General features: G+C 41.2%; 1 protein-coding gene across 1 annotated transcript in view; it reads left to right on the top strand.

Annotated features, from left to right (window-relative positions):
- Positions 1 to 1651: 1651 nt before the first annotated feature.
- The window catches only part of chrm4a (cholinergic receptor, muscarinic 4a), a gene marked incomplete at both ends in the record, with an annotated part of 30698 nt that continues 8927 nt past the window's right edge, over positions 1652 to 23422 (top strand). The window contains 4 exons of the mRNA XM_080053043.1: positions 1652 to 1706; positions 19333 to 19565; positions 20657 to 21025; positions 21421 to 21575. Of these exons, the coding sequence (XP_079909169.1) occupies positions 1652 to 1706; positions 19333 to 19565; positions 20657 to 21025; positions 21421 to 21575 (812 nt within the window). The remainder of the gene's footprint in view (positions 1707 to 19332; positions 19566 to 20656; positions 21026 to 21420; positions 21576 to 23422) is intronic.

Genomic DNA, 23422 nt, shown 5'->3' on the forward strand with positions numbered 1-23422 from the left:
TTAAATTACTGCAGTACAATTGGCTCATGAGAACTTACATCACCCCAGAAAAACTCAATAAATTCAACAGTGACGTTCCAGATATCTGTATCAAGTGTGAGAAGGAAAAGGGTACTCTTTTTCATTGTCTTTGGCACTGTGAAGAAGTTAATAAGTTTTGGGAGGCTGTGAGGAGGTGTATCCAGGATATTATTCCAATACAAATACCTTTAGATGCCAAACTTTTCTTACTCGGCCTATATCCAGAAAAATACAATATTAGGAAAGGACACCGCATATTTTTAGAAATTGGTATATTGTTGGCTAAAAGAATAATTGCTCTGTCATGGAAAAAAGTGGGCATGCCCTGTTTAAATAAATGGATTACTGAGTTATCTACAACTCTGCCCTTAGAAAAAATTACATACATTATCAAGGCCAAGGAGTCACTCTTTACTAACATATGGGGTCCGTTTATAAGTTTTCTGGAGAGGAGAGATATAGCACATATGATAGAAGAACCTGGGGATGAATAAATTGCCCTCTGCAACGCTCACGTGATTATATGATGAATACTAGATTGTAATGTGATTTTACTTGTATTCCCCGATTGCAACATTAGAAATACTACAGGACTTATTGTTTGTCTGTTATACTTTTGGTTTTGTTTGTTAGACGCCTGAATAGAGGGGTCTCACGTTATTTTTATTTTCGTTATTTAAATCCTGTTGTACTTGTGATATATATATATATGTTTTTTTTTTCATATATCTTTTTTGTAATGTCCTACACCTTGGTGCTAATATAGGGTACAAACCTGCTGATTAATGTGTAAGACTTTGTATGTGCAAAATGTTAAAAATCAATAAATACAATGTTGGAAAAAAAAAAAAAGAAGTGCGCCTATCATTTCACTTGCTCTGAAACTACAGAAATATATTTTTAATTTTTAATTTTTATAAAGAAAATGTATCATAGCATAGCATACATTTTGAATATATGCAGCACTGTGAAACCAACTGGCTATTATGCCATAAAAACAGAGATTCAGTCAGTTAGGATTGGCTGAGGAAAATAACATCGTAAGTCTCTCTCTCTCTCTCTCTCTCTCTCTCTCTCTCTCTCTCTCTCTCTCTCTCTCTCTCTCTCTCTCTCTCTCTCTCTCTCTCTCTCTGCCTCTCTCTCTCTCTCTCTCTCTCTCTCTCGCTCTCTTCAGAACGCTTTCGTGAGCTAGAAGCCATGCGCGACAGGAGCTGCGACAGCCAGACTATTTTGTATTTACGTGAGAATTGAATAGTTTTTAAATAATAGTTGCTGTTTTGTATCTTGTTTCAACCATTTATATTAAACATCTTCCGTTGACAGAGCGCCTCGGGCTTCAACATCTTCGGGGGAAAAAAACTACAGGATAGGCAATTTCCACACCAAAACAGAAGACGAAAACGGATGAAATACAAACAGAGAGCAAACTCGGGCACACAACATTAAAATACGGCCGGACAAGGGTCAGAGGAGGTGGGCTTTTATTTTCCAGAAATAACAGGGATAATGTGAATTAAAGGAGCTCGATAGAACAGGAGGAATTTTTTTTTTTTTTGAGGAGGGGAGTGGGGGGGGCGATCGCTTGTGGAGAAAACTCGTGTGGGGAGAGAAATAAAAGTGGACATGCACAATGAGTAACGACAGTAGCGCAGCTGGGGGGCTCCAATCCTTCTGGAACTTCAATGGTGAGTGCAAATTATGAGGCTTAATTCATGTTGCAAAGCAGTTGTTAATTGGCCAATGATTGTGATGAAATATGGGTGAATCATGATATAGCCTATTAATTCTCTTATTTGGGGGGGGTTTTTCTCTACGATTTGATGTAGATAATCCAGTGTGAGCATATGCGTGCATTAGAATGAATTGTTGTCATTGGGATCAATGCGATCCAAAAAATAAGAATGGGGGTTCAAGCAAGTTTGATTGGGCATCTTGAGCATGATCTATCTATCTATCTATCTATCTATCTATCTATCTATCTATCTATCTATCTATCTATCTATCTATCTATCTATCTATCTATCTATCTATCTATCTATCTATCTACTTATTTTTTCTTTAACTAATGGTAAGAAAATGTCAAATAAAAAAAAGTAAAGACAAGTTTTTCTGCATATATGTCATATACTGTGAAACCAAAGAACGTTGTCACAATATCCTCAGCCAAAGCCATACTGACAGGCTGCATATGCACGAGTATACACAGTGTGTGTGTGTGCTGTCATGACATTCGTTCGAGTGGTATACTTAAATAATAAATCAAGGGCTTCAATTACTGCATAGGAAAAAAAAAATCTCAATTCTCAACGCCATTTATATGTCCCCATAGGAACCAGTCATTGACATTGTTCATTATGTGCTCCTCAAATCAGAAGGTATAATAGGAAGAAGGTATATTTCTGTGTTAAGGAATATCAGTCATCTTCATAGTAGAACAGTCCTTTTTGAATTGTTTTCGAAAATAATAAAAAAAAAATTATTCCTTTCCTCGGGGCAGAATAGGAAGAAAAATGAAGATGAGGGTGAAGAGGCGTTATATAGAGTGTGTGTGTGTGTGTGTGTGTGTGTGTGTGTGTGTGTGTGTGTGTGTGTGTGTGTGTGTGTGTGTGTGTGTGTGTGTGTGTGTGTGTGTGACAGAGATAGCAAAAGCAACTGAGAGAGAGAGAGAGAGAGAAAGAAAGAGAAAGAGAAAGAGGGGACAAATGGAATTAGGTTTGGAAGTGGAATTGGCCAGAAACGCCTCCTCTTTCCCTCTTTTCATCTCTTCTTCAGTGCCCCCCCCCCTCTCTCTCTCTCTCTCTCTCTCTCTCTCTCTCTCTCTCTCTCTCTCTCTCTCTCTCTCTCTCTCTCTCTCTCTCTCCCTCTCTTCATGGACTATCAGAGTGACAGTACTTGAAAAATGTGTGTGCGCGTGCGTGTGTGTGTGTGTGTTGTGAGTGATGTGCCACGGTGAATAATGTTGGAAATGCAATGTATAACTGTACTGTTTACTGTATTCATGTTTTTGACATGAACATCAATCAATCATTTTTTTTCCCGAGACTCTCAAATAGGTCCATAGCTAAATACTTCAAAAGTAAGCGAAGACAGAAAATAAATAATTATAAGTATCTAAAAATATCTTTGGCACCTAGTCTCAGCTACTCAAAGTGTTGTCATAGGTTGTGCATACTTACATGTATTCGCTTGCTGTGTGTGTGTACTAAGTGCATGTACAGAAGCCAGCATGTAGCGCGAGTGAGACAGTGAGTTAGTATACGCGGAGGGAACATGTATCTCTGTGCTGTAGAATGAGTGACAGCTCCGAGGTCTAGATAAAACATCAGGGGGGGTTGATGTTACATTCCCCTTCTTCCTCCCTTCCATCAACTGCTCCTCTGTGTGTGTGTGTGTGTGTGTGTGTGTGTGTGTGCGCGTGTGTGTGTGTGTGTGTACGTACGTGTGTGTGTGTGTGTGTGTGTGTGTGTGTGTGTGTGTGCGTTTCGTCAAAATCAGTGAATATCTCCTCACAATCCGCTACCTGTCTGTACTGTGTGTGTGCGCTGAAAATCCAAATCTTAACACACAGCCCAGGCTCTGTAAACGGGGCATGTTGCCCGGCTACGATAGGCTACCACCCCCTTTGGTTTACATAACCCCTGTTCTCATACAAGTTTACAGAGCCTAGGCTGTGTATTAACACTGCATTTTTTTTTCTGCGCGCGCACACACACACACAGTACGGACAGTTTATGGATTGTGGAGGAGATATTCACTGATTTGGACAAAAAGTGATTCTGACCACAGGCAATCACTGACTCCACCTTTAAGTGTGTATATACTGCATTATGCCTGTATGAGTGTGTTTGTGTGACTTTCTAACTCACTATAAAAGCATATTTATGAAGATTTTCGTGTATTTATTTTACCCTTTGCAGCCATTTATGAGCATAATTCAATATGCACGGACTAGGTTTTTTTTAAAATATATAATTAGTTGAAAGAGTTATTCCTCCACCAGCACAACATAACTATATATATTCATACACACTACAAGATATTGATATTGCGAGCTCAGTGCAAAAATCAGATCGGAAAACTGTCATAACGTCACAGATTGATTACCTGTGTGTGTGTGTGTGTGTGTGTGTGTGTGTGTGTGTGTGTGTGTGTGTTTGTGGATAATCCTTACAAAGACAATGTTTGTTTTATGGCTCATATGGATTCATTTGACAAGACTAATAACCAAAGCCTTGCTCCATACAGGCTTACTTACTTACAGTGTGCATTGACCGACAGTGGTTTTTTTTCTCCATGTTACCAAAAGCCTCCACTGGGGGTCACTGTTACGTAAGTCACTTTGTAAAAAACAATGGTTAGATAGTCCCTGAGGCCACAGTTTGTTAGGGTCTGCTGTAAATAGATAAACCAGTGCTTTGCCTTCTGTTGCAAGTGTGACAGTGTGGGCTTCTCAGCGTGTGTTCAATGGTTAAAATAAGCTTGTTAAAATGGAATGGATTTTGCAGTTGTAGGCCTTATACACAGAGTCAGCAGTTCTGGTTGACAAAATGTTCTAAAAGAAAAATCAGTGAATATCTCGTCACGTTCCCGCTACCTGTCCTTACTGTGTGTGTGTGTGTGCGCTGGAAAAAAATCCAGTGTTGATACACAGCCTAGGTTCTGTAAAATTGCTAGCTATACGGTGGACATCCAATAGTAACTTCTAAAATTCTCCCTGGTCATTTATATCCTCCTAAATCCATTTGTGGCCGTAGAAAAAAAAATCAACGGGGTATGTTGTATTTTTTAAGGAGCATATATCAAGCTATTCTACTTAAAGCAACGCACTGCCAAAGTAGGGCTGTAACTCTTGATTTTCTCGATTGGATTTATGGTGGCGACATAAACACTTGAGTGGGGTTTGGCTGCAGTCCAGTATTGCCTCTGTTTTACATTTGAAATCCTTATTGACATCCTGCCGGTTGCCGTAAAAGGAATCAGTACATGCTTCAACGTACAGTATGTCAATCACAGCATTACCTCCAGTCATATCTTCTATCTATCAATCTATCTATCTATCTATCTGTCTGTCTGTCTGTCTGTCTGTCTGTCTGTCTGTCTGTCTGTCTGTCTGTCTGTCTGTCTGTCTGTCTGTCTGTCTGTCTATCTATCTATCTATCTATCTATCAAGCAAGAAACGTCTGTCTGTGTGTCTGTCTGTCTGTCTGTGACTCGCATATCTCTCTCACTGTTAGTCAGATCGGCCTGAGCTTCCCGATATGGCTTGCGCACGGCACAAAGGTGTGCATCCTTGATTGATTCTGACGTTATGACCAGATATGTAGAAGTTATCATATTCATATCATGCTGGCGGCGAATACATGCGCACACTGAAGGCCACAGTATTGACGGGCATGAAGTAGTCTCCAGCTAAACCCCGCCTCCCTCTGATTTGATTGGCTGCTGCGACCAAAGCTTGAAATGAGTGACGAGCGGGACACACACAGCAGACCTGCTTCCATACGGGCAATGCACTAGTAACATTGGACACAAAAAAAAAACCCTGATAGGCTGTAGCATGCCTTTCAGTCAAGAGGATCCTACTCATTGTGCATGATGTCATGTTTTGACGTTCAATATATGTGCTATTCAAAAGAATCTAGGACATTGACTCAGCCTCTGAGTGAAAACAACCAGCGATGAGACGGGTGTATAAGCAAGAGGCAAGTTCAAGGCGCAATGCACTGGTGAAATAGCATAGCTTTCAGCAGACACACCAATAAATAAGTTCAAGTACTGTACGTCCCAATTGTAGCATACTGCGTGCAAATGATACTTTTTATGGTCAACTGTAGTATGTAGAATTGGAAAAGAAATAAAGAAAGGGTACGAGAAAGCCTGCGGTGTACAGATATGGCGTGGAGAGAGAGTCATCAGTCTGTGTCTGTCTGCCGAATGTTAATTACTGTCAGATCCTCCATATTTTAATTGTATTGCCTCCGCAAAGGCCATTAAATACAGTGCCTCCCCCCACTCCCCCCACCCCCCAGCACTACAGAGGCTATGCTGGTCTCATTACACATTTAAAAACAGAAAGAGAGCATATTGCACTTCTCCTGTGTTGTTAGCCCCCTACGGCAGTGATAGATAGCCATGACTAACTGTTTAGTATGGTATGTCAGCGTCTGCAGACCGATGAATCATTGTGTGGGTGGGAGAAGGTTCCAAACTTGACTTTGAAAGTTTGGTGGCGAGGCATTAAACCATTAGTGTAAATAATAGAATTAGATTTTCACAGGGATGGACATTTTTCGCCATTAAAGCTGGGGTATATGATTTCTGATTGGTCAAAGTTAACATGAGCTGTACACTTTGACCAATCAGAGCGAGGCTCCGATTATCTGTTCTTATTGGCTGTTGGGACTGTCCATTCACTTCGGCACCGACGTTGTTGGTGTAGAGCGTGTCAGGGAGGGACCATAGGGGAGGGACCAAAGAGAACAAGTGGAGCAGTTGAGGTATTTGGATTCAAATCTCTATCCCAACTGCCATTTTCTCCCCAAATCCTCCACCCCAGCTTTAAAGGTCACATATCGGACACATTTTCAGGTTAAAATTTGTGATTTGGTTTCTACTAGAAATAGTTTCCATGGTGTAGTGTCCGAAAAAAAGCTTTATATTTCTCACAGTGCCATTGCTGAATCTCCTCTTTTAAGTGTCCGTCGTAAATGCTCCGTTTAAGAGCCTGTCTCTTTAAGCCCCGCCTTCCAAAAATGCCCAATCTGCTCATATTGACCCTGAATCTTAACAACCAGTTTGAAACTAAGGCCGCGTTCCAATCCCCATGCTATCTACTATTTAGTATGGTAGAAAAAAAAGATTTAGGCTGTCCCGATTCTTGTGGCTAGATTTATATCCGGATGGTTAGAAAAACTCCGGATGTCTACTACATCCGGCTGAGATTTTTAGCGGTGAAAACAGCATCCTATTTGGGGCAATTCTAACCCACAATCCAGTGCGCACCGGAAGTGACGTCACATCGACGGAGCCTCCATATGAAAACATACGGGGATGCGACGGGTATAAAAGCAAGAGGCAAGATCAAGGCGCAATGTTTCGATTAAATAAATAAGTAAAAGTATATCCGAAGTGTAGGCCTGCACCCTAACTAGATTCTTCTCGTGGTCAGATGTATTATGTAGAATAGAAAAAAGAAAGAGTATGCATATTGCGTAGTATTCAGAAAGAAGGTGGAGAGAAAGAGAGAGGGTTGTTTTTTCTCATAGACTCAGAACCTTTCATCACACCCATACTAATGTTGAAAAATTATGAAAAAGTTCATGTTGCATAGTAGGGGATCTTTAAAGTGCCAAATGGTGAAAACGGCTTATGGAAATGACTTAGAACAAGTACACTTCAGAGGGGTTAGTGCTTTACAATTCAGTTAGTGTGCTTTTTTTTTTTTACCCCGCACTGCATTCATCTGGAACATACAGTGATGAGATAGGCTTATGAAATACAAGATTAAAACAGTGCTTCTTCTCAGGCCTTTTTTTTTGCTGACTAAAAAGGCTTTGTCCCTTCTTATGTTGTTGGGTGAAACACTTTTGAGGCTTCTTTGGTTTCGCTTTGGAATGGATGTTTTCAAACCACTTGATATTACTGGACTTTCACCTCAGGCAATACTCCTTAGACTTCCTTAGAGTTTCTTAGAATTCTTTTTTCTTGACTCTTGAGCGGCTAAGTGCTACAATCTTTCAATTTGTGATACAAGCGTGAAAATTGGCATGAGCAGTCTCCCATGGGTCACTTGACAAGAAAAATTGTCGATCTGAGCGAAAAAAATTAAAAACAAAATGTTTATTGACAAAAAAAACAGTACATTTCTATGAGAATTCTTTTTAATTCATATTTTCAAACAAAAAAAAAAGCACAACAAAGGATGTGCATTTTCCTACTTCATTGGCTTCTTACATTCAACTTTTTTTCAAATTCATGAGCTTGTTTCGGAGTCACACATTAACAAATTGCATGCTGGGATTCCTTTTTTTAAGTCTATCCCAAATCAGAGAAATCCTCCGCGATGAAGTCAATAATATGCACATAAATTGATGATACGCGGTGAAAATAAGTGACGACAGCCGTCCAAGTTTGAATGCACTATGGTAAACAAGGTCCCATGGGAATACATTTGCTTTTTCCAATAGAAGAAAGACTGTGAAATAGGGAGAATATGATTGCTTGCTTTTGATGAACCAAATGAACATTTACCCGCGATTTTCTTGAATTCATTTAAAAAGTGCTCTGAGGAACTTTAAATTTGTGTTCATTCTTGCACCCTCTTTGGACAAAAGCGGTAATGTTTTTTTACTATGCCAGCTATAGTTCCAGGGTAAGGGACCCATGACGAAGGCATTGAGAAAAAATATATAAAAATAGCATTCTTTGCACTGATGGTCTCGTTTACTGTTACATGTCATTTATGATCATCAGAGGAAAAATAAATATTTCAAAGTTCCTCGTAGCACCTTTAAAACAATGCAGAATTTATCATTTTTTTGTTGGGTGCAAGTGGGCTTGACTTAGAAACAGTAGAACATGCTAATTAAGTGTAACTATCATGCTTTTCTGACCTGCAGTTCTCTTCATCATATAGTGTCTGTCTAGCCCGTAATGGCCTAGTTTTTGAGGCTACTGCAGTTCCTTCGACGCATTTACTGTGTGTGTGTGTGCGCGCGTGTGTCCGAATGTGGATATGTGTGCATGTGTCAGCCCCAGATGTTGCTACTGGCGCGTTCCCTGTTGAACTGGCATCCAAAATGGGGTGCTGTGTGTGTGTGTGTGTGTGTGTGTGTGTGTGTGTGTGTGTGTGTGTGTGTGTGTGTGTGTGTGTGTGTGTGTGTGTGTGTGTGTGTGTGTGTGTGTGTCTGCAAAATTGGAGAGAGAGCGGGTCGGACGCATAGGGGCGATAGTGGAATTAGGGGGGAGGGGTTTGAAAAAGGATTTACTTTATGAACTGCTCAAAGCTAAAGAGGACAACTAGTCTGGTAGTATAAGAGCTGATTGTCTTTAAAGCTGTAGTGAGTAACTTTTTCATACAAATGAATGTCTGTTACATTCAAGCCATCGGCCAAATGACTTGTCACAAAGTTGATTAAGCATATTATCAGCTCCACAAAACTCTCTCTGTATTTCTCAGTATGGCAGCATTTACAAACTGGTGTCTCCCCCCCCCCCCTTACACTGGCGCAGGAGCTCAAGGAAAAATCACATGAAATGTTTCAGTTGTTGATTCTACTGCTAAGAAATAAACCTGGACGTACAGCAGAAAGCATAAAATCCATGTGCAATCTCACCAATCTCAAAAGGCTTACCTCGTGTAGATACGCCGAGTGTAATCACTCAGAATTCCTCATGGGGACACATAGCTTTAATATAAATTATTTTGCCCATCATTAGCATGATATGCAAATGAGCTGCGAAGAGGTGCATCATGGTCATTTGAACAGCAAGCCCATTCACACATTACCTGACCTAAACAGCCCAAAAGAAGCTAACTGGGTTATCCTATTTCAGCTTTTCCGGGCTGGCACTAAGAAATCAAGATACAGGAATGGTCGTAAAAGGGTACAAATGCATTGTCGTCGTCCCCCCCCCCCAGTGGTACCTCAGCAGGGTACAACACTGTACCTTAAACATTGGTACATATTTTTACCTTCTTGTCTGTACCTCGTAAAGTACATTTCTGTACCCCTAGTGACAAAAATGTACCCATTGGAAAGGTACGGTGAAAATGTGAATTTGTACCCTTTAAGGACCATTCCTGTACCTTTATTTCTTAGTGAAAAAAATCTGGAACAAACTCCCAGAAAACTTGAGGTCTGCTACAACTCTCAGTTCTTTTAAATCGAGTCTGAAGACTTTTTTGTTTCCATTTTAACCTGCAATTTTTATTTTATTTGCTTCTTTTATTCACGTTTAAATGTTTTATAATGTGTTTTATGTATTATAATCTTGCCCCTGTAAAGCACTTTGAGTGGCCTTGTGTCTGAATTGTGCTATATAAATAAACTTGCCTTGCCTTGCCTTGCCTTGCCTAGTGTGTACTAAGGCACCAACACTGGAGAAGTCAGTTTATCACAATATGTCCCCTTTACTTTTGCTGTTGAGACAAACAACAGGAGCGCCACTCCTCCATGTCAGTGTGTTGTCTTGATAAATTCAAGTCTTTTACATTGCACATGCTGCGCTGAAGCTCTCAGTAGATTAGGGGTGTTGTGTTACATTGATGTTAACCTTGATTGATTGAAACTGCATTGGAAAGAACTAGGGCACGAAAGCAGTATATTTTTTTTTCTCTGAGCAACACAGTGGGTGACACCATTCTGTTTTGTATAGAATAGAATGGAATTAGTGCTATGGAAATATATTGTATGCAATTATTTTAATGCACTCTACTGATTTCATTTGGATTTAAGTATTTGAATATCATCTTAAATCAATTGAGAATGAATGATATCTCACACATGGGAAAATGTAGGGTTTAGACAGTGAGACCATAAAACACTCTTTCTGCCTTTTCTCAGGCTAGGTTGAACCAATTTCTAAAATGGTTGCTCATTTATACTACATATAGGATCTCAGAGTTCAATACACCTTCATATTCCCACTGGTGAAGTAGGTCTTTTAAATACTTTACTGCAAAAGTGTAATAGCATTGTCAAGTGTATCCTTCTAAAACTTAAGAGACCAGTCTGGATTTTTCTTCAATCTTTAATCTTCATCTCTACATTACTTAATGGAAATGCTCTTAATGGAAAATATTTGCATCCGGAATTCGGTAGAAAATGTTGTCAGTAGATTAGAGTATAAAACCAAAATGTTCATTCTACTCAAACATGTGCCTATAAATAGTACAACGAGAGACACTTAACATTTGGAGTGGTCTCTTGATTTTTTTCCCGGAGCTGATAACAATTCTGTTGTGTGATAAAATAACATGCCCATAGGGGCTTGCTGTCGGAACAGGGGATCCACTTAATTGTTTCGAAGGGCGAAGGGCTAAGGAGAATCAATATATTGAAGACAAGCACACTGTATCCATATAGTCAGACCAATAAGAACATCTAGGAGAACATGGGTGAAACTCGAAAAATTAGAAAATCGTGCAAAAGTTCATTTATTTCAGTAATTCAACTTAAAAATGTGGAAATAATATATTATATAGACTCATTGCATGCAAAGTGAGATATCTCAAGCCTTTATTTGTTATCATTTTGATTATTATGGCTTACAGCTTATGAAACCCCCAAATTCAAAATCTCAGAAAATTTGAATATGACACGAAATCAATAAAAAAAGGGGATTTTGAATACAGAAATGTCAGCCTTCCAGAAAGTATAATCATCCATATGTACTCAGTACTTGGTTTGGGCCCCTTTTGCATGAATTCTTGCCTCAATTCCTATTCCTTTTCCATGATATTCTAATAATATGAGTTTCACCTTTATGTGGGGAATATGGCATGAGCAACAGGGGAACAGGCACACACACACACACACACACACACACACACACACACACACACACACACACACACACACACACACACACACACACACACACACACACACACACACACACACACACACACACACACACACACACACACACATATGCACAGTCTAAAACTGTCAAAAAGGTCATGCAACAAAGGCAGGCAGGTAGAACCAAGGAACAAAGGCTTTAGGATGGCAGAGGCGATGAACTGAAGCGTAGTCACACAGAGAGAGCCCCCCCCCCCTCCCCCCCAGCACGCTTTGAGCCCAGCCCCAGCTTGTGATCTCTATGGTGGGAGTCCCCATTCATCTGTCTACGGCAAGCCTGTTGGAAGGCTGCATGTAGCAGAACAAGAGCAAAGGCATTTTGAGACCTACTGATTAGCACACTAGACATGGCGGCACTGAAAAGTTGCATATAAATGAAGTTATTTTTATTAGTCAATTTACACAAGGCACATTGACATTTGTTCTTTCCGCATTTCTACCCTCTCAAGTTGCCACACTTCGGAGGGGGTCAGGGCGCAGGGTCAGCCATAGTACAGCGCCCCTGGAGCAGTTTTGGGGTTAAGTGCCTTGCTCAAGGACACAATGGTAGAGATGGTGGGGCACTGTAGATGTAATACCAGCCACCACTAGTATCACAAGTAACACCCTCCTGTCCGGTGCCGGGGATCGAACCAGCGACCTCATGGTTACTGGTCGGCCACCTTTACTCAAGGCCATCCTACCAAGTTGTACACATGCCCATTTGTTAGCTCTTTTACTTTCTATTGCACAAATATTTAGCGCCACCCTAGAGTTTTTCGGTTTGTATTCTATGTTGATGCAGAGCGAAGTATCTCATAATATTAAACTGGATTGGAGTATAAAGCCTTTTCCCCCCAATGAACACCAAGTGGAGGGAAGCCTCTGCAGAAAGCTATATGGCACCAGGCCAATAAGAAGATGATCTACATTCAGAGATGACATCAGAAAGATGTAACTTTGACTGCAGGCAAAGCCAGTGCTTTTGAGGGATTATCTGTGTGTGTGTGTGTGTGTGTGTGTGTGTGTGTGTGTGTGTGTGTGTGTGTGTGTGTGTGTGTGTGTGTGTGTGTCTGTGTCTGTGTGTGTGTGTGTGTGTCTGTGTCTGTGTCTGTGTGTGTGTCTGATTAACTAGGAACTAGGCCAAATTTAGGAGAGGAGAAAAAAATGAAAAGGTGTGTGTAATCAAGATGTGTGGAGGTGGAGAGAAAAGGCTGATGCTAGAAAGGAAAAGATCGGGGCTCTGTTAAAGCGTGAATGTGTCAAATAGAATAAGTTATGTTGGCAGCACACACACACACACACACACACACACACACACACACACACACACACATATGCACTGTGCAGCATGGATTGGCAACGCTGTGATGTGCTTGGAAGGCGTAACACACACTCTCTCACTCCAGAGACGGAGAGAGAGAGAGCAATAGAAAGTGAAAATTAACTGAACACGATTCAACAGTTTTATTCAGGATTCCTATTGATAGATTAGCCTGGTCCTACCAGACCATCGTACTTCATTTAGCCTGGTCCTACCAGACCATCGTACTTCATTTAGCCTGGTCCTACCAGACCATCCTACTTCATTTAGCCTGGTCCTACCAGACCATCGTACTTCATTTAGCCTGGTCCTACCAGACCATCCTACTTCATTTAGCCTGGTCCTACCAGACCATCCTACTTCATTTAGCCTGGTCCTACCAGACCATCCTACTTCATTTAGCCTGGTCCTACCAGACCATCCTACTTCATTTAGCCTGGTCCTACCAGACCATCCTACTTCATTTAGCCTGGTCCTACCAGACCATCCTACTTCATTTAGCCTGGTCCTACCAGACCATCCTACTTCATTTAGCCTGGTCCTACCAGACCATCGTACTTCATTTAGCCTGGTCCTACCAGACCATCCTACTTCATTTAGCCTGGTCCTACCAGACCATCCTACTTCATTTAGCCTGGTCCTACCAGACCATCGTACTTCATTTAGCCCTGTGTGGACGATGGTTCTACACTACTCCATAGGGGGCTTGTTAGCTGGAAGACTGCTAGCATATAGCTCCCTCTGGATCATTTTGGATTCCATTTTGGATTTTTCCTCACGTTCACAATGGTGTTGTTCACCTCTCTTCTCTGGAGATGATCAGAGAAACACAATAGGAAAATGCTGTCGAAAATCATACGAGAACGAAGCAGAAATATATTCGCAGCAGCTTCCAAATATATCTCATCCCAGAGACATAAAAAGATGAACTGTATACCGAAACCTCAAACAACAACAAAAACGTCCAATTAATTTGGAAACTTGCTCCTATCGGATGTTGAAAAATGAAAGGGTTGCACATTACAGGATGCTTTGAATGCGTCAATGTGCGTTGGTTTCTAATTTTGAGAATTAAGTTTTTTAGGGAATTTACTTTCTTTCCAGTTCATTAAAGGAATACTTCACCTATACGGAAGCGTTCTACCATTATAAAATCACTATTATAATATAATGAATGAGGTGTTTCTTCCCTCAGTCTTTCCTCGGTCTTCCCTTGGCCCGACTTTCCTGTTAATCCTGACCCTATATTTGCCCAGTTGTGATGTCACAACTGGGCAAAATGTAGGATTAAGACAGTGATACCATAAAACACTCTTTCTGCCTTTTCTCAGGCTAGGATGAACCGATTTATAAGATGTTTGCACATTTACACTACATAGGATCTCAGAGTTCAATACACCTTCATATTCCCACCGGTGAAGTAGGCCTTTAAAGCTTGTGTTAACCCACATCCTCATACAATTCTATGTCATTCGGGGAGTTAGTTACGTGACAGTAAAGCAATCTGAAAAGAGTTAGGCATATTTATCAATCCAAATGAAAGATTATTGTTATTTCATTTCAATTTAACAGAAATTGAAAAAGTTTGGATGAGGTGGGGCTTATATGCTCTGGTTCTTATGACGCAATAAGTATTTCGAACCAATCACGGCAGCTCTGGGTTTTTTTTTTACATCACATTTATTTTCATATTTTTGTATAAGCTTAATGAGACACCCAACCTTGATATCATATTGATTCATATTATTTTAGAGCAGGTTTCTTGAGGCTTACTGAGGAAATGAGGTATTAAAAAGGGAGAAATTCCACAGTTGTATGATTTAATGTCTGTTTCGGATGAATATTTCAACACAGTGCTTGGCTGTTGAGAGAGAGAGAGAGTGTGTGTTTGTGTGTGTGTGTGTGTGTGTGTGTGTGTGTGTGTGTGTGTGTGTGTGTGTGTGTGTGTTTTGTGTCAGTGTTAGGGAGACATAAATGTTGCAGAGTTGTGCTTATTGGAGCCTTGTTGCTGGACTTGTTCACTCTCCATGTATAACACCAGCGTGTGAGATGATGGTGATGAAACCAGCGGTAATGTGCCTCTCATCTGTGTGTGTGTGTGTGTGTGTGTGTGTGTGTGTGTGCGTGTGTGTGTCCTTTTTAAAAAATCTTTCTATTTTTGGGCCAGAAAAATCTTGCCATATATCAGGCTTAAATATATAAAGACACCCCTATTCAAAAAGCTTGTACGCGGGGCGCCTTTAGCTCAGTTGGTAGGGCTTCCTCCCCCCTCCCCCCATGGGCCTCGGCCAGCAGCGGACCCGGGTTCGATTCCAGCCCACGGTCGTTCTCTGCATGTCACTCCCCTCTCTGCCCCATTTCAACTCTGTCTCTACACTATCAATAAAGCATATAAATGCCAAAAAAATACCTTAAATAAGAAGCTTGTACGTTAATATCCTCATTCTTCGGCAATGCTACCTAATTTGGTTTTAATTTTTTTTATATATATAATAAATTATATGGAACTCTTACTCTGCAAACTGATTGGAACACAGTTATGTATATACGCCCATTATACAACAGTTAGGAACCAATCAGATCGCTGGATTTAAGCCACCCGTTTTATAAAGACCAATAATATTCTGACCTTAAAATTAATTTCTTAAACTTTTTTTTCGAGGGCAACATGAAATAAGTTAAGCACAATTCATATCTAATAATGTATTTGTTTTATTCCTTACAAACACTACTACTAAGGAATTTGTAAAAGGAGAATTATCGAAGTATCTGTACATGTTATATGGCCCCTTCTATCTAACACATGTCAATAGAATTTCTTGTTATTTTATTTCTTTACAATTTTGTAATGCAATAAATTATTTCTATAATATTTTGTCCACAAAGGCTTATATAAATATTTAGATTTTGTCATAAGCGTGTGTGTGTGTGTGTGTGTGTGTGTGTGTGTGTGTACTGACATGCAACCCCCTTTACGTCAGTATACTTCTATACAATCCTACCACTGCATTGCATTTCTGTGTGTTTGCATGGTGTGTGTGGCTGTTGGCGCCCCTGTGTGTGTGTGTGTGTGTGTGTGTGTGTGTGTGTGTGTGTGTGTGTGTGTGTGTGTGTGTGTGTGTGTGTGTGTGTGTGTGTGTGTGTGTGTGTGTGTGTGTGCGCACATGTGTTCTGTTGTTAATGGCTATTTCTAAGCACGAGCGATTAAGTCTCATTACTGCAAGCGGTTTCATCTGGTCTCCGTCATTAGTTGAACGTATCCTCGGCTGTGTTCCAAACCGTTCAAAGCATTAACCCCGCGGGTCAAACAACACCACCAATTGTTCCTTTCGATATCCATGATATAAGCCCAATTAAGAAGCAGGCCTGAAGAAAAACCCTTTTCCCATTCCAGCACCACTTTATATTGTATCCCTTTGTTCCTATGTTCTATGTTCTATGTAGGTCCTTATTTTTGAGATGTCCTATTGTGGACATTGAAAAAAAAATGTTTGGGGGGGGGGGGAATTAACTTTTTAGATTATATGAAATGGTCACCCTCCCGGGACAATTCTATCAAAATATTTTTTTTTTCATTTACAGTATACATATGATATCTACAAACGTATAGCACTGTTAGAAAACTAAACTCCTGTAGGGGTGGGGGGGGGGGGGGGTCGGGGTCTGTTTTGGTAAACCACTCCTATATTATGAAAACTGTCATAACTTTCTAGCAGCCAGGTGCTTAACAACTGGACTGCGGGACCCTAATGTTATTGGGGCTACTAGCCAAATATGATCATTCATTGAATGATCCCAATAAATGAATGATGACATATTTCTACAGAGTCTATTGATGTCACTCTCCTGTCCCCCACATACATACGTGCCAAACCATGCCCTTGCTGACACCCCTTCAACCATCAACCCCCACCTCCAGCCCACATTGTCTTTTGTCTTTTCAAACTAGTCTCCTTGCTACCTAAAACATAATGGATTCATTAAAAGAGGGCACAGACACTGTCTCACTTTACCCCAAAGCATTTGTCTTACTTTACCCCACTGCCAACTACCTCTCTCAGCAATTCAGGCTAATCTTCAGTTATCATCATCACATGGTTTCATATGTTGGTAGTTCATCAACATGTGTGATAGAAGTTTTTCTACCTGAATCAATTTGATTAGGCAGAACAATCGATTAAGTTGACAGCAAGAAAATGTACTTTTACATGCAAAAAAGACATTGTTGTGAAAAAAACATGTTTACAACATCACCATGAGGTCCTCTCTTTAATGGCCACGGGGAAATGAGAGGGGCTTAAAAACATATATCTCACATGACTAAAAATGTGTTCTGTGTCCTAGATACAGGGGGTGTCTCACATTACCCGATGTCTCGCATTCCCCCATCCTCCCCTACACAAAAAGTAAAAACAAAAAACAAAAATAATAATTTGATCCCCTTGCCCCTAGTGTATATGACGCCCCTGCAAAAGAATTGAAACAGTAATGCATTATTGCTTGGGGAAAAAATTCATCAAAATAGCTTGAATATGAAAAAGAGGCAAGAATAACCTTTTCTAGGAGTGAAAATATGATTTAGGGATTGTTATCTTTATTGATATTTGTCAATTCGTCTTAAAGGTTATGTAAGCGGAATGGTTCTTTTAGCTAACTTCCTGTCAGTGACTGCAGTTAGCAGTCCCCTCGCACGTCCCTACGTGACGTCACCACATTAATGCACTGCGGCCTTCAAGCAGCGAGTTATCTAGCATCATCTCAGATCCATAAGTGTGATAAAACATGATAAAAACCATCAAAACCGACATTGGGAAGGATTTTTGCCTGCTCCGCCATTGTAGGCGCATAAACATTCACCCATCTGTCGCTCTGGCGTGCACCGGCCGTGAGACCATGAGTGAGACGGGTGTCGGTTTGTAGCGTTCTCTCTTGATTGGATATTCATTTTGGGATACCCCGAAGGGTTATTTGCCGATTACATGCAAAAGCAGCTGACTGAGAGATCGGCTTTATGAAACGCGCACATTATATAAGTGATCACTGTATGAATAAAGAGCGATTTAACACTTATATTAACATAAATAAACCGCTTACTACACCTTTAAGAAACGTCTGTTCTATGGCTGCGCTCTTAGCTCCCAGTACTTAAAGATAGCAGCGGTTCTCTTATCCTTCAAAGAGCATCCTCTACATACATGATTCAAACCCTACGGATACATACATACATGTTTAAACCCAGCCGCTCACACACTCTGCCTTAGGGTGCTTGGACGTAGGCCAAGGGGGAGCTGTGTGTGAATGCATCCATGTTTTTTTATGTTTAAGTGCTGGCCAGTTATTCCAGTGTTTGTGTAGAAATGCGTGTAATGCAAAATGTATGAACTGATATTGCATAATGAATATGTATGCGTTTGATGAAGGACAAACAATACGTACATTATTAATACACACTTTTCCATGGTGTAACAGAAATATTGTGCATTCTTTCCAGATTACAATTCTGTATTAATGTATTTGAAGGGGTCGTTTGAGAATTCCATTCACACCAAAGGACTTGTTTCTAAGCCGTTCATCTTCTAGTTCTTCCCTAATGTTTTTTTTAGTTACTTACCCAACTACTGCAAATCAAATGGCAATCAAATAACATATATAAATTGAGGTATTACCGTACATATGTCTTTAATTACTGTGGATACCATCATAAAAAAATGCGGTGGTGTGTAATGCCTGGTGCATGTTTATAATACATGACAGCAGCACCAATGCCTGTGTTTGAAGATTGTGTGCCTGTACAGTATCTCTATTATAAGAATGCAGCTCAACATGCGTTCTTTTCCCCTCGTTTGGAACGTTGATTGTGATGTGTTCAAGTGCTGTCTGTAAAAAAATTGGTATTTGGCGGAGGTGAACGTCATAGTGATTAGTTTCAAATTAACCTTGTAAAATGTAGCGATAGAAAGCCTATACCAAAAGGTATAACCGCATACCGGGGTATAATTTGGGAAAGGTTTAAAGACCTACTTCAACGGTGGAAATATGAAGGTGCATTGAAGTCTGAGATCCTATGTAGTATAAATGTGCAAACATTTTAGAAATCGGTTCATCCTAGCCTGAGAAAAGGCAGAAAGAGTGTTTTGTGGTCACACTGTCGAACCCTACATTTGTGACATCACACATGGGAGAATGTAGAGTTAGGAATAACAGGACAGCTGGGCCAAGGGAAGACTGAGGGAAGAAAAACCTCATTCATTATATTATAATAGTTATTTTATAATGATAGAACGCCGGTTCCGTTTGGGTGAAGTATTCCTTTAAAGATAGTAAAAAATGGATACCGCCCAACCCTAGCCCATATCTAGATTAATCTCTCTCTCTCTCTCTCTCTCTCTCTCTCTCTCTCTCTCTCTCTCTCTCTTCTACCAGGGTCGTCAGTCAACCAATCATCCGGCCTGTTCTCCAACAACATCTCCTGCAATGCCTCCACCAATGACTCCGCCTCCTGCTACCCGGCCGAAGATGTCTCCGGCCCGGCCAGTCCGTACAAGGCCTACGAGATGTTCTTCATCGCCCTGGTCACTGGCTCCCTGTCTTTCGTCACCATCACCGGAAACATCTTGGTCATGCTGTCCATCAAAGTCAACCGCCACCTGCAAACGGTCTGTAGTAGCCCAATTGTTCCCCCATGGCTTGACAATAAAACACTTTTCATCAGTGTTCAAGTTTATTGAGGAGATCCTACATACAGAGGATTTGAGGTGCATGTATAGCAGCAGGTTAAAGTTACAGAATGGTGTCTTATAACTGTAGCCGTATCCCATTCGACGGCCGCAGCCTACGAAGGCTGCATTTGAAGAACGATTGCGTCATAGCGGCGCGCAAAGGCTTGTCCCATTTGGAAGGCTCCTTCATATGCAGCCGAGAAATGCAGCCTTCGTTTCACAGTTTTGAAGGGTCCAAGATATATCCCAAGATTCATTGCGTTTTTTTCAGAGATGGCATAAAATAAAATAAAAAATAACAGAACAGCACGGTGTTTCTCCATCTTCTTAACTTTTATCTTCCTTTCTTTTTTTCTTGTACTTTTTTTTCTTTTCGTCTGGTAGGCAACTTCTTTTTCTTTTTTCCTCCGTTGACAAGGCTGTTTCCGTTGGCAGCAATCAGGGTTGCTAGGCAGCACAGGAGCGGCGAGTCGTCACGCAAGGTAACGGCTTGTTACGCAAACAGGAAATGCTCGTAAACCGAGACCTGCGGAGACCGTCTCAATTAACAACGCTTGTTCGGCCTTCGAATCGGCCTTCACAGGCTATGGCCTTCATAGACCGCGTAGACCGCGTCCTTAGAAGGATGCGGTCCCTCGAATGGGATACGGCTAATGTGTGTGGGGTGCATCACGTGTTGTTAAAGCTGGGGTATATGATTTCTGATTGGTCAAAGTTAACATGAGCTGACCAATCAGAGCGAGGCTCCAATTCTCTGTTCTTATTGGCTGACTTTGGCATGACTTTGTTGGTGTAAAGCGTGTCAGGGAGGGACCATAGGGGAGGGACCAAAGAGAACAAGTGGAGCGGTTGAGGTATTTGAATTCGAATCTCTTTCCCAACTGCCATTTTACTCCCCAAATCCTCCACCCCAGCTTTAACATCCAAGAATAGACAACTCCTTTCATCACAACAAGTCGAACACAAGTCCTTTTAATTGGTGTTTTCTAACCTTTAAAACTCTTTCCTCCACACTATTTCCACCATAGGTCAACAACTACTTCTTGTTCTCGCTAGCTTGCGCCGACTTGATCATCGGCGCGTTCAGCATGAACCTCTACACGGTCTACCTGATCATGGGCTACTGGCCGCTGGGGCCCGTGGTGTGCGACCTGTGGCTAGCCCTGGACTACGTGGTTAGCAACGCCTCCGTCATGAACCTGCTGATAATTAGCTTCGACCGCTACTTCTGCGTGACCAAGCCGCTGAGCTACCCCAACCGCAGGACCACCAAGATGGCCGGGCTGATGATAGCGGCGGCCTGGATCCTCTCCTTCATCCTGTGGGCTCCGGCCATCCTCTTCTGGCAGTTCATTGTCGGGCAGCGCACGGTGCCACCCGGAGAGTGCTACATTCAGGTACGGTAGGAAAAAAAGCGTTACTCGGGATGGCAATCTGACATTAAAAGCCTACTTCACCAGTGAGAATATGAGGGTGTATTGAACTCTGAGATCCTATGTAGTATAAATGTGCACATTTTTTACATTTTTTAGAAATCGGTTCATCCTAGCCTGAGAAAAGGCAGAAAGAGTGTTTTATGGTCTCACTGGCTATCCCTAGTTTGCCCAGTTGGGACATCACAACTGGGTGATTTCTAAACATTTTGCACATTTATACGACATAGGATCTCAGAGTTCAATACATCTTCATATTCCCACTGGTGAAGTAGGCCTTTAAAGGTGGATTGAGTGATCCCTGTCGTCAAAGTCACTTTTTTTTCAAAATCTGTCTCTCTCTCTCTCTGTCTGTCCAGTTCCTGTCTAACCCTGCGGCGACCTTTGGCACGGCCATCGCAGCCTTCTACCTGCCTGTCATCATCATGACTGTCCTCTACATCCACATCTCCCTGGCTTCCAGGAGCAGGGTCTCCAAGCAGAAACCAGAAAAGAAGGAGAAGAAGGGAATCAAGTAGGAGTTTTTTTTAACTGAATTGTACACAGTATATACTACATACAGGGGTGGACTGGCCATCTGGCATACCGGGCATCGTCCCGGTGGGCCGGCAGGCATTTAGGGCCGGGCCGGGTCCATTTATTAAAAAAAAAAAAAAAAATTAAAAATCTCTTTTTTTTTTTTTTTTTTTTTATGGACCCTCGGCTGTGTGACTTGGCCGGGCCGAGGGCCCTTCCCTCTCGGGAGTGCCATGGACATATAATTGTGCGTGCAGGCTGTCAACTTCACCTGAAAGTTAAATAAAACTTTGTCCCAGGCCATTACTCATTATGATTGGTTCTAGGCTGGGCCTGGCCCAATCACACACACAGCAGAGGGCCGCCCATTCAGAGGCTGCATTGAATTGTATTATCATGCATTCAACTTCTACTCCGTAATTATGAGCATCTGACGATGGTCAGTTACGTTCAGGGCCGTCGGACTGCGGACAGGCTTGGGGGGCCCAAGGCAGAGGGGGGCTGCACCCAAAAAAATATATATATATTTTTTTTTTATTTTTTTTTTTACTGGCTCAATATAGGCCCCTGATCTTTGAAGGCCCAGAAAAACGTTATTTAGGGAAAAAAAAGATTTCATGGGCCTTTCATTCGTCAGTACATTTATGTTATTTTTTAAATAACATTGTTCGGGGCTACGAAGATCAGGGGCCTATATTGGGCCATTAAAAAATACAAACAAAGGAAAAAAATTCCCGAAGCTGACTGGATTTTTTAAACATGTACATTTCTTCTTTCTGCTTTTTGGTCATCTGTGTCTATACATTATTCCAGCAAATAATAGCCTACTAAATAGCTTACATAGGAAACAGTTGATTTATCCTTAGTTTTCTCTTCAAAGTGCACCAGATTGATGAATTTTACTTTAACATTTGAAAAAAAATCTTCCGGGGGAGCATTCCCCCGGACCCCCCTAGAAGGTCCAGGGTCCACGACACAGTCTCCCAAATTCCTGTGAGAAACACTGTGTGTGTGCATGATTATTAAGAGTCATTAGACCAGGGGTTGTGTTCAAGTACGCGTAATGATTTGGTCATTCATCAATAGAAACATTGTGTTGTTATCTGGCTCAGAGAGTGACCAGTCACTCATACGTTTTGGACTATAGACAAACATAGCTTTTACATGTTTGTATTGTAAGACCGCCTCTCAGAGGGCCCATCAGGACTTCCTGTATAGGGGCCCAGAATTTGGAGCAACGCCCCTGCCTCCACATATCGTATAAATAATCATGGTGGGCTGCCATGGCCAAAAATGCCAGGGCTGAATTTTTGTCCCAGTCCACCCCTGACTACATACTGTCTACTTAACCATCGATTGTGTATGCGAGGTTCGTCGGACCGTTTCCACTGAAGTATACAGAAGCAATAAAGAATAAAAAAAATAAAAGTATGTGTCGTTTGAAAAGACGCAATGCATTGTGGGGGTGGTTGAGTAGGAAAGATAACCTATACCCATACACAAAATCTTCCCGGAAGTAAGTATTAATCCGGGCATTTTTCCGCCTACACAACCACAACATACTCAAATTGACATCAAAATTAGTATGAGTAGGACGTTAGTAAGGCTTTTCCAACACAGCCACAGTATTTCAACCAGAAGCCTCCACAAAGTGTTTTTAAAACCATCTTTCTTTCTTTCTTTCTTTCAATAATCCCTGCTAGCAAAAGCTTTGAGTCTCTCTACTGAAGACTGTCTGTTTGGATATGTAAAAGGTATTCCAGGGATGACCTATTTTCACCACAGAATACAGCATTAAAATGTCTATATTTATTTATTAAAATGTTATTTAAAGCTGGGGTGGAG

Source organism: Ammodytes marinus, assembly GCF_949987685.1.
Source record: "Ammodytes marinus genome assembly, chromosome: 24".
In the NCBI taxonomy this organism is placed as follows: Eukaryota; Metazoa; Chordata; class Actinopteri; order Uranoscopiformes; family Ammodytidae; genus Ammodytes; species Ammodytes marinus.